General features: G+C 36.9%; 1 protein-coding gene across 5 annotated transcripts in view; it reads right to left on the bottom strand.

The window, feature by feature from the left end:
* Window positions 1–13,192, bottom strand: part of LOC143229572 (uncharacterized) — an 89,492-nt gene that overhangs the window by 17,459 nt on the left and 58,841 nt on the right. For all 5 annotated transcript variants that reach the window (XM_076462117.1, XM_076462115.1, XM_076462116.1 and 2 more), the window contains one exon: window positions 5,680–6,194. In XM_076462117.1, the coding sequence (XP_076318232.1) occupies window positions 5,680–6,180 (501 nt within the window). In that variant the 5' untranslated portion in view covers window positions 6,181–6,194. The remainder of the gene's footprint in view (window positions 1–5,679; window positions 6,195–13,192) is intronic.

The following is a 13,192-nucleotide window of genomic DNA, read 5'->3' on the forward strand; positions in this document are numbered from 1 at the left end:
GATAAACCTCAGAAGCTATAACTGTGATTAATGCTTATTAATCAGGAAACTACAGAAATTTGACCAGGAATGTTTGTAGATTTTGAACCTTTGATAAGATATACCAAGGAAGTTCTGGATTGAATAAAATATTCAATACTCTGTAAGTTTATGCAACTTTTGTATATAAATCATTTGTAATAAGTATTATTATAAATTGTATTGTTGTTTGTGCATTAAAATAAATTTGTATTAAGAAAGAAAATTGTGAATATCAATCTTGTTGGCAAACATTATAAATATGATAGTCTCTACATTTAGTTAACTTCTAAATTAGAATTAGAGTTTAATTCAGTTTCAGATTATTTGAAATCATAATATGCAACAATATGCATTCTAGTGTACAGCCATGTGAAAAGGTTAGGGCACCCTATGAAAGCCTGTGTATTTGTGTAACATTTTTGGATATATAGATATTTAATCTCAATTTCAACAATACTGAGAGATAATAGGAATATAATTAAACAATTAAAACTGAAAAAAAGACTTTTCAAGATCTTCTGTAAATGTAATTCTACAAAAATGCATATTCTAACTGAGAAAAAAGTTAGGACACCCTACCCCATAATAGCTAGTGTTACCCCCTTTGGCTGAAATAACTGCAGTGAGATGCTTCTTGTAGCCATCTACCAGTCTCTGACATCAGTCTGAAGAAAGTTTGCCCCACTCCTCAATGCAGAATTCTTTCAGCTGTGAGATGTTTGAGGGTTTTCTTGCATGTACAGCCCATTTCAAGTCACCCAACAGCATCTCAATGGGATTAAGATCTGGACTTTGACTCGGCCATTCCAGGACTCTCCATTTCTTAGTTTTCAGCTAGTCCTTGGTGGATTTACTGGTATGTTTTGGGTCATTGTCGTGTTGAAGGGTCCAGTTCCACTTCAGCTTTAATTTTTGTACAGATGGTCTCATATGATCCTCAAACACCCTCTGACACAGTAGAATTCATGGCAGATTCTATGATTGTGAGCTGTCCATGTCCTGCTGCAACAAAGCAGCTCCAAACCATGACACTTCCACCTCCATGCTTCACAGTTTGTATGAGGTTCTTTTCCTGGAATGCTGTATTTGGTTTATGCCAAACATGCCCTCCGTTCTGGTGTCCAAATAATTCAATTTTGGACTCATCTGTCCAAAGAACATTATTCCAGAAGTCCTGGTCCTTTTCTACATTCTCTCTGGCAAACTTCAGTTCCACTTCAGCTTTAATTTTTGTACAGATGGTCTCATATGATCCTCAAACACCCTCTGACACAGTAGAATTCATGGTGGATTCTATGATTGTGAGCTGTCCATGTCCTGCTGCAACAAAGCAGCTCCAAACCATGACACTTCCACCTCCATGCTTCACAGTTTGTATGAGGTTCTTTTCCTGGAATGCTGTATTTGGTTTATGCCAAACATGCCCTCCGTTCTGGTGTCCAAATAATTCAATTTTGGACTCATCTGTCCAAAGAACATTATTCCAGAAGTCCTGGTCCTTTTCTACATTCTCTCTGGCAAACTTCAGTTGCCTTTATGTTTCTCTTAGAGAGCAAAGGTGTCCTCCTTGCACACCTCCCATGCAAGTTAAACTTGTGCAGTCTCTTTCTGATTGTAGAGGCATGCACTTTCACATCAACAGTAGCCAGAGCCTGCTGTAGGCCCCATGATAACATGTTAGGGTGTTTGGAGACCTCCTTTAGCATCTTGTGGTCTGCTCTTGGGATGAACTTGTTTAGACGACCAAACCTGGGCATGTTGGCAGTTGTTTTAAAAGCCCCTCACTTGTTGACTATTTTCCGGACAGTGGAAATGGCTGATTTCAAAATCTTTTGGGATCTTTTTAAATCCCTTACCAGACTCATAAGCTACTACAATGTTTTTTCTGAAGGCCTCAGACAGCTCTTTTGCTCTCACCATGGTGCTCCCTCTCACTTCAACAGTCAGGAGCACACCAAACTAAATGTCTGAGGTTTAAATAGGGCAAGCCTTATTCAAAATGCTGAGTGACAATCTTCTAATCATGTGCACCTGGTGTGATACACCTGTGTGTGAGTTGAGCCATTTTAAGTCGGAATAAATGTGGGGGTGTCTTAACCTTTTCCTCAGTTAGAATATGCATTTTTGTAGAACTACATTTACAGAAGATCTTGAAAAGTCGTTTCTTCAGTTTTAATTGTTTTGTTGTATTCCTATAATCTCTCAGTATTGTTAAAATTGAGATTAAATATCTATATATCCAAAAATGTTACAAAAATACACAAGCTTTCATAGGGTGTCCTAACTTTTTCACATGACTGTATATACCATGCAAGTTAAATTTCTTTATGTTAATAATAAAAGAAGACGTTGTTATATTTCATTTGCATTATATATTTTCTATATTAGTCTAACCTACTGATCTACTGACCATCAAGGCCAAATTTCTCTTAATGTGAAGATCTCCTTCCAGCCATCCTGAGGTTGTAAAGTTAAAATTTAATCATGATTTAAATTATGTTTGGTTTGTATGTTAAGCATAAAACTACAAAATGTTCTATCTTTATTCTTCCCACCAGAGGTCTTAAAACTAAATTTTTAGCATCATGAGTCTCTAGGTAATAAAGTAAACACCAATCAGCCTTTTATTTCACAATCAACAGCCATCACAAACATAAACCCTCAGTCATGTGCTGGTCATCTAAATAAGAAAATCAACTTCCAGATCTACTAGACTATCAGCAAAACTTCCTCACATAAGACAGTAAAAAAGAATACAAATCATTAAACTTCATTTGTCTGTATGTTATTACACACAAACAACACAAACTATCTGTGCTTTACCAACTGCAGCTATGACATTCAAATGTTAGTGTCATGAGCTGTGAGATTTATTGCTAAGCCACCACAGGGATAGGATTACCACAGTTAGATTATATATGTGTGTGTGAGTGAGATGCAGTGTTTTGTAAACGTGTTCTATGACTCATTATGGTTAAACATTGTTGAACTATGCTCTTATTTCAAAATTTATTCCTCTCCAGGTAAATCTATCCATAGGTAAAGACATTCTGGAAATTAACTATATCTTCAAAGGTTGTATAGTTGGAAAATGGGAAGGCAGACAAAATCACCTGCAGAAGTTTCAATACTGCTAGCCACAGTGTTTAGAGTGGTAATATAGTTCCAACCACATGGAAAAACAGGTCTGTGTACAGCCTGGGCGTCACAATACAAACAAAACAAATTCCTGCTAGGAGTAGTCGTGTGGGGATTTGTGTCAAATGCCCTAAACATTTCAGAACAGATGCACGAGAGTCTCAATAACGTCACAAGTTATTTTCATAGAACAGGCTATAAATACAACAAATGGCTGAGACGAGAGCCACTCCTCACTCCAACAGAATGTACGTCGATAACAGTGGACGTCACAGATACTATCATGCCCTCCGGTTTTTTCGAACACGATAATTTTATCCAACTCTGTGACAGTGGAAGCACCTGGACATGGCAATTATGTTTTCAGAATCTTTCACTGAACCATCTGTAAGCCAGGACAAAACACGGCAGTTTTTCTGCGTTGATCGTTGGTCACCTCTGTGTAATACATAATTTTTGAACAAAGCTCTCTATTTCTCTACGCCAATGGCAGTGTTTCATTCAGAATATGTCTACCGTTTGTTCATCTCGAATTACAAAACAATAGCTTGAAGGACAGGACATTATCACCTTCTTGTGGTCCTTCCAATCGCACTGTATGAATTCTATTGAGCATATGTGATCCATCCTTGATCGTTTCCTGCGAGAATGTTATAAACAATCAACTTCTAAAGACATACTTATTCAAGTTTGTTTAGATAATACTTATGATGGCATTTTTTCTGAAGTGGACGTCTCTTTACTTATCTATAGATTGTGTAACTCCCGCATAAAACAAAATAAAGTTTACATTTTAAAATTTACACCGTGGGTGACAAAATAATATATCTTTTAAATCGAATACTAATGAAAATAATCTTCTATATCGTTCATTTAAAGCTATGCAAAACCGTTCACGTGCCGAACTAAATAATAATAATAAAAAAGATCTACTTATAATCATCAGAACTTTTTCAAATATACAGACTGTCAAAATGATAGAAACCATTAGCTGAGACTGAGATATATACAAGGCTAAGCAGGACTAGGAAAGCGGGAAAGTGACGTAAATAAATAAACTCGCATGCCTGTCAGATTTTCTTTGTCCTTTCTAGCCAACAGTTTATTTTCTACTTATCATAACCAGACAGTGATTCCAATACAGAACCACAAATTGATTCAGACGTCGGTTCCTGATGTGTGTAGATCATCCTGGTAAAACATATGTTCTTGTGTTATGTTTGGCTACTATTGCAGGCTATGTTTTTAATAATTTAATTTAGATACTTTATACTGTTTATAGAGGAAGTTTCGACGTAACGTAATGATGACGAGTGCCGCCTAGAAAATTTTAAGTGTTTGTTTAGATTTTATGTGACATGCACGCGAGACTAGAATTTTCTAGAGACCTGGAGAAAACTTTTTTTGTGTGTAAAAACAACAGAGTTGTTGTTGAAGAATTAATCAGACAGCCAGTTAATTTGTCAGTTAATTACTGAGACTGTTACAGCGTTGCGGATCGAGTACTGAGTTAACGAGTGTTTTAGCAAGTTTTGAATAAATGCTGCAAAAATAATGAGAAATGTAACAAGTATATGACTTAAGTATTATTGTGAATTAGACTTGTTACTTGGTTATCGTTACTTCATAAGATAGTTTATGTTGTAAAACTTTCCCTGGAGAAATAAACTACTTTCCTTTTTGTTCACCCCTCCTCGTGGCTCATTGGTAATTCTGAAAACTTTATAATACTAAAACTGGGTTTCGATACCTGTGGTGGACACAGCACAGACATCCCATTGTACACCTACCTTTGTACTTAAGTGCAAACAAATATACCTTTTCGTTACGTGAACTGGACTTTGCATTTTTTTTAACAGAATGATAAAGAAGAACCCATTTACTTATGGAAATTGATATAACACTACTAATAAATTCTTTACGTACTTGGTTATCTAATTATAGCTTCACAAACCGTCCTTTCGTACAGCAGAGTTACATCTTCCTGATTCAGGAATCACTCGTTCTTGAATTGTTGTCAATAAATTTCCACATCAATTTTGTTTTTCAAAGAAAATATTCTTGGCTATATAAATATATTTGGCGACGAGCAAATTATGAAACTTTAATTTCTACATGAAATATTTTCAAACTTCTCATTACATCATAATTAAACGTTGGGGCTTAACGCGTAATTACAGTTGCTCGTTGTTATCCTTCATTCTTATCTTAGAAAAGGAAATGTAATTAATATTAATTAACACAAAAAGTTATAACCTACTTTGTGTGTTCCTACCTTTGTGACATTGTAAGGTGATGCTCAAATTACCATAATTAGTACTAACACATAATTATAACATACTTTTGTGCTCTTGTCTTTTTAATTCCATGAGATGATAGCGTAATTCATCTTTAAAAATTAAAATGTTAAACATTAAAAACAAAATTATGGCACGCTCTTTGTATTTCTACGTCTTAATGAATTCATTGGAAATAAAGGTTGGAAATAAAAATCGAAATTATAACGTTATGCACTCATACCTCTTTGATTTTGCGAGGCGACACCTTGAATTGTGCTTTTTGAAAGGCTCGACTTTCTTGAGCACGGTTCAGAACGCTGAAGGTTGTCTCAATCACATTTTCGACGCATTCTCTGTCTTGATCACGAGCAATCAAACGTGGCCATGCATCGTACGATACAAGAGCTGCTTTATGGAAAGGTGAGATATCGCATTCGTCGATGCCACACAACATGGCGACTGTTTGGTTAGGTCTCAACAATTTTCCTAATTCGAAGACTTCAGCATGACCGTCAATGAACTCCAAACATGCGGGCGATATAATGATAAGCACTGCTTTGGCAGAAGTAAAGCTCTGTGCACAAACAGACGGAAGAGGAAATACCAAAGTTTCTAAACGCTCGTGGTTAATGGAGATAGATTGAGGTCCACTACATGAAAGAAATGTTTGGGTTAAATATCGGTCCCACTCTTTGGCGTCTTCGCAAAACAGAATAGTCAGGTCTGGTGATGCCATGGACATACGGCTGTTTGTGGCTGAAATGAAATTAAAAGATGTTGTGAGACAGTCTTTTATTTAGTTGTAGAGGTAAAACATAAATACAGATATTTATTTAAAAGTAAAACAAACAAATGCTTGATCTCAAATTAAACTAAAATGTTGCAAATAACCAAATGATTTTTGTCCCCCACGTATTCAGTTCACCAGTAACAGGTGGTGAAGAAGCTAAATTTACATTTATTTCAAGGGCGCTTTGCAAAACAACTACTTTTCTTTAAAGCTTGAAAATTGGGTACAAATAAAACCATCACATATATTAAGAGTGAATTAATTTACGTTCGCATGCAAAAAATTTAGTAACATATTTTGATATTACTTTATAAGTTACAAATTAGCTTTATATGAATAAAAGAGCTGCACTTAAAGGATGCTCTTTAAGCCAATTCAAATTTTTGAGTTTTTATGGTGACGATAAATATTATCATCCAATAATATGAACATAGTGCTAAACAACAGAAGTCTAAGTTGACATGGCACGCAACTCCCAGTTCCTTGATGGATACAAGGTGCGTGTTCGACATGTTATTTTACTATTCCGGGAACTAGTATAGAGCCAGTAAAGAACAATTTGTTTAAAATTATCAGTCTTAGTATGATGTAATGTCACACAAATTAGCTCGCCCGCGTGAGGCATAACAACTTGACAAATGACAGAAGTTTAACACATATTAGTTACGAATCTAAATTATTTAGAAGATAACAGGAAACTGTTCTCTTTATTTGAAAATTTAAATACTATAAATAATAGCCTAAATCTCGTTATTGCATAATTTGATCAGCTTTATAAGTAAGAAAAGCTTGTTATTCATTATTTAACAAAATGAGTAACCTGACAGATAACAAACCTAAAATTCATTATTTAACAGTATAAACTCTCATGCAAATAACAGCTTAACATTCATTGGCTAAGATCATTAAATATTTGCCGATAACAGAAGCTTAAAACTGAACTAATGATTTAACAATGTGAGCCCTGTGTGTAAAGGTTAATGATCTGACATACATTACTTGACCATATGAACAACTTAAAAGAAAAATGTTGAAGAAGGGCATTGACCGAAATGTTGTATCGACAATAGTGTATAAATTAAATATATATATATATATATATATGTAGTTAACTTCATGGTGGTTTTGCTTTCCAACATTTTTCTTTTATCTCTTTTAATAACCACTACGCGTAATTTTCTACACAGTTTTAAGCCATATGAACAGCTTGATAATTTGGGAAATAGTTTTTGTATCATCACTTAATAACGGTAATTTCAGCGATAAATGGCATAAAAAACATTAATAGAAGATAATCCGTGTATCTAAAACGAAAAAAGCTACGAGATTCTTTCCTTATGAGCCCCCCGTTAGTACAGCGGTAAATCTACGGATTTAAAACGCTAAAATCAGGGATTCGATTCACCTCGGTGGGCTTAGCAAATAGCCCGATGTGGCTTTGCAATAAGAAAACACACACACTCTTTCCTTATGGAAATAACCTAGCCAAATATTTACGCAAGTCGTGTTTTAGAAATGGTCCAAACAACAACAAAATGTTGGTATACTCAGTGAAAGTATTTGTGATTATTTTTGCATCAACTTTGCAAGAGAATGTATTAATTAACTATGGTGAAGTTAAAACTCGTTCTCACGGGAGATGTGGAACACGATATAGTAAATTGACACGTTTATAAACTATGCATATATAAAAAGAGAAGCGAACTCTCATCATTCTATGTGAAGTTTGTTTAGAACTGAACATTGACAACGGATATGTGTTGAAATTGCTAGAGTATGTTTATTTGTTTTGAACTTCGCGCAAAGCTACACGACGGCTACCTGCGCTAGCCGTCCCTAATTTAACAGTGTAAGACTAGAGGGAAGGCATCTAGTCATCACCACCCACCGCCGTCTCTTTGGCCACTCTTTTACCAACGAATAGTGGGACTGACCGTAACATTATAACGCCCCCACGGCTAAAATGACGAATATGTTTGGTGTGACAGGGATTCGAACACGCAACCCTTGGATTACGAGTCGAGTGCCCTAACCATTTGTCCATGCTGGGCCCAACTGCTAGAGCAGGGGTTCCCAACCGATGTGTCGCGACCCCCAAGGGAGTCGCGAAGCCTTGGCAGGGGAGTCGCGTAGCATTGTTAGAAGTAGCTTAGGATAACATTAATTTTATTTCATCAATTACATTTTCATGCTCTTACATTTTTTTTGTTTCGGTGCAAAGCAAAACGTGTGCTACGTTAGTTCAATGTCATTAGGTGATATTATGGGTGTATGTATGCGTGCCTGTGTGAATGTGTATGTGTCTGCAACTATATGTATGTGTGTACTAGTGAGTAGCGAGTATGTGAGTGCACGCGCATGTACGTATGCTTGTGTGTCTGTTTAGCTGTGATCAAGTGTGTGTGTGCTCGCTGTCGACACGTGAGTCACATGTCCGTTGCTATTGATGGATGACGAATCGCGCGACTGGCCACGCTCCCTTCCCTCCCAATGCTTACCCCATCATTACTCTACCTGCACCCCCCACAAGTAGTCAGTGTAAGATCTACAGTTGCCAAAGCGTTCATTATTCAACATTTTTTATTTTATTTTAACAAGGCGATAAGTAAGCAGTAGAGGTGAGTTGTGTCCATGGCTAAACGGCGCAGATACTCAGAATGCTACCTCAACATTGGCTTCACCACTGTGCTCGCCAACGACGGCATCGAGAAAGCACAGTGTGTTTTGTGCCATGCTGTCCTGAGTGCATAGTCAATGAAACCATCAAAACTCAAGCGTCATCTCGAGACGAAACATCCAGAACACGCAAAGAAGGGTTTGGATTTCTTCAAACGGCATGAACGGTGTCTTAAAAGCCAAAGAATCGATAGAAGTGGGTCGTTTCAGCAGCAGTGAAGCCGTGGTGGAAGCTTCATATGAGATTGCATTCGAAATTGCTAAACAAAAAAAGCCTCACACGATTGGAGAAACACTTCTTAAACCCTGCATGATGAAAGCAGTAAATCTTATTCTTGGAGAAGCCAGTGCAAAGAAGATGCAGCAAGTATCCCTGTCAAATAATACTATACAGAGGCGCATTTCTAAAATGTCTATGGATGTGAAGGAACAGGTTGTGACTGAAATCAAGGGTTCCCCTTTGTTCTCCTTTCAGCTCGACGAGTCAACAGATGTAAGTTCATGTTCTCAGTTGCTTGTCTTCGTGAGATACATTAATTCAGGTGACATCAAAGACGAATTCTTATTCTGCAGTGCACTTGAAACCACAACAAAAGCTGATGATGTCATGGAAAAAGTTTCAACTTTTTTCAAGACGAAGATCTTCAATGGGAAAACGTGTGTGGGGTTTGTACGGATGGGGCACCGGCTATGCTGGGATCAAAATCAGGATTCCAGTCGAGAGTGAAGAAGCTAGCACCTCAAGCAAAGGGCATCCACTGCATGATTCACCGATATGCTCTCGCCAGTAAGACTCTCCCTGCCTCTCTGCAGGAAGTGCTTGAATTTGTAATCAAAATTGTAAATTATGTGAAGACTCAAGCACTCAACACTCGCCTATTCAAAGAACTATGCAAAGACATGAATGCTGACCACGAAGTCCTTCTCTTCTACACAGCAGTACGTTGGTTGTCGAAAGGAAACGTTATCGTGTCTTTGAAATGAAAGATGAAATAAAGCTATTCCTGGAGACTCAAGAAAGGAAAGATCTTGTAGCTCACTTCGAAGATGAAGCATGGGATAAAAGGGATGCGTACCTAGCCGACATTTTTGACCAGCTGAACAAGCTCAATTTGAAGCTTCAAGGAAGGGAAACACATGTTCTCCTTTTTCAAGATAGTCTTCGGGCCTTTGTTTCCAAACTGCAGAACTGGCGTCGGAAAACCAATCTTGGAAACATCGCTATGTTTGAAAAACCTTGTGGAGTGACGGATGAGTCTCAGATCCAACTGGATCAGTTCTTCAAGGATGAGATTACCGAACATCTTCAGTCTCCAGAAAAGGAAGTTGAGCGTTACTTCCCTGAGCTATCACAGGAACAGGAGGCCCTGGTAATGAACCCATTTTGTACTGAACTTGATGTATCCAGCATCCCAGATGATATCCAAGATGAATTTCTGGATCTAAGGAACGACTCTTCAGCTCGTGATCTCTTCAAGGTGAAATCTGTGACTCAGTTCTGGTGCGCTATGTATCAGTCATACTCCAAAGTCAGCATGATAGCGTTACGTGTCCTTGTTCCATTTGCTTCTACCTACTTGTGTGAGGCAGGATTTTCCACTCTTGTCAATATAAAAACAAAGAATAAGAACAGATTGGATGTTGGAGATGACATGAGACTGGCTCTAACAAATGCTCGGACACGAATTTCAAAGCTTGCTGCTGAAATGCAACATCAGGCATCTCACTAGCTGGGTTGGATAGCTGTTCAAACCTATGTTAATATTATTTTAAGAAATATATGTTCTTTTTGTGAATTCAGGTTGGACCAATGTGATTTAATTTGCTAATAAAAAATTACAGAATTTTTAAATATTTTTTAGATGTTTCTTTCCCTCTCCTTCACAGAAAATAAAAGAAAAATTAAGCTGCTGATAGTAAGCCCAAAGTAGGGGGTCACATGGGTTTCAAACTTTTAGGTAAGGGATCGCGAATGCCAAAAGGTTGGGAACCCCTGTGCTAGAGCCTTTGCAGGTCACATGTAGACACTAATAATGTCATCAGCAAGGATAAAGTTCTCCCCACCTGCGTTAGCAAAATACAAATGAAAACAAAGGTTGTTCATACAGATAAATCACACAGAATGTAGTCTATTATTCCTTTTCCTACAGTGGGCGCAGATAAATGTAATTGCTTTGCACCAAAAAACGCCAATCAACCCTACACTGTTTAGTAAACAAACAATTTCCCCATCTTGCTCTACTACAATGAGGACATTTCACTGTACTGTTGGTTCCAAAGTACATACCTAGTGCACTCTCACGTTACAGAGTAAAATATCACCGTTTTCATGTTCTAAGATTCTAGGCTTATCATGCGTAATAGTTGCTTTGCTATCCTACGATGTAAGCTTTTAAAGTGTTTTAACATTGTAAAATTCTAGTGTAATTCTATCGCTGGTATGTTACAGTGAATAATCTGAGGGTAGTATCATGTTCTACCATTCTAGTATGTTGCTTTATTTCATGCTCAGTCACGTTATATAGTTTTAAGACAGCTGGCGATTGCTTATTGGCGCCTTAGGCAGAAATTAAGGCTTACGGCTCTACTTAAACTATAACTACTGAATATTTGGCGCCCCCGATAATTTGGCACTCTAATTAATTTCTATTTTCATTATCCCTAATCCCGAACTTATTTAAACTTATTGTTTACAACTATAATACATATAACTTATGCATTTCGGACCGGCATGACCAGGTTGGTTAAGGCGTTCGACTCGTAATCTGAGGGTCACGGGTTCGAATCCCCGTCGCACCAAACATGCTTGCCCTTTCAGACGTGGAAGCGTTATAATGTGACGGTCAATCCCACTATTCGTTGGTAAAATAGTAGCCCAAGAGTTAGCGGTGGGTGGTGATGACTAGCTGCCTTCCCTCTAGTCTTACACTGCTAAATTAGGGACGGCTAGCGCAGATAGCCCTCGTGTAGCTTTGCGCGAAATTAAAAAAACAAGAACAAAACTTATGCATTTTTCTTTTACAGTGTAAAATTTTATGATGTCACGTTGTAAATTTTTGCTGTTTGTAATCATAAACAAATCAGGTAAAACTAGCAAGTAAAACACTATCAGACTAGCAATAAATGGCAGGTAAACTATATACACACACTAGGAGAAAACCTGATAAACCCTAAAAAAAAGAATAGATAAGCTCTAACCAAAGTAGCAATAAGCAAAATGTTATTTACAAACAATGTACAATAATAAACATGTAAGTTCTGAAACTACTGGTAGTGTGCTTTACAGCACAAATATTAGTGAAACTTATAGTAGTATGTGCTTACAGTAGTGTATTTTACAACATCGAGCTCATAAAACTCATGGTAGTGTGCTATACAACACAAATACAGGTCAAATTTATAGTAGTTTGTGCTTAAGGTAGTGTATTTTACCACATCGAGTTGATAAAATTCATGATAGTGTGCTTTACAGCACAAATACGGGTCAAACTTATAACAGTCTGTGCTTACAGTAGTGTATTTTATAACATGTTTCAGATAAAACTTGTGGTCATACTGTAATCACAAGCTGTGAAGCATATAATAAATATTCAGAAAATGTCGCCATTCATTTTTCATTTTTTTCATCTCCCAGTGTGCAGAATTATAACGTTAAAAAACGTGTTTGATACACGTAGTAAGCACAGCACACAGCCATTGTGTAGCTTTGTTCTTAACTTCCAATAATACATTTTTTTTTTCGAATTGTTATTTCTCATTTCATGTAAGCTTCAGGTTTGTACGTAGAGGGGGGGGGTCTACTTTGTGAGATCAAAAGCAAACGCATATTGTATTGAGCACAATTATTATGCAAAGTGAGCTAATGCTACGACGGTTGGAGCATCCCCACTCAGAAAAAAAAAAAAAAATAGGTGCTACGAGACTAAACCTGTAAGCAACATTGCATGAAATACGGATTAAAGAACTGCATGTCTGTTCACATAAAATCCACAAACATTTAATGAAAAATAAAAAAATATATCATTCTGGGGATCTACGCTTAACTTAGCACAAATACTGTACTGTCTATACGAAAAGTAGTTATTAAGTGTTGAATTATATTATTAACTTAAATAACTCTGTGCATGTCACTATTTCAAGCCAAAAAATGCTAATATTTCATCAGAATAATGTAAACTATATAGAAAACGTTAAACACATAAACAGCTGCGCTATATCTATGTAGGTATATTTTTCCATGCCATAAGTTTTGTTGTTGTTTTTTGCCAAACCTTTCATGCGTACGCGC

Source organism: Tachypleus tridentatus, chromosome 10 (assembly GCF_004210375.1).
Source record: "Tachypleus tridentatus isolate NWPU-2018 chromosome 10, ASM421037v1, whole genome shotgun sequence".
Lineage (NCBI taxonomy): Eukaryota > Metazoa > Arthropoda > Merostomata > Xiphosura > Limulidae > Tachypleus > Tachypleus tridentatus.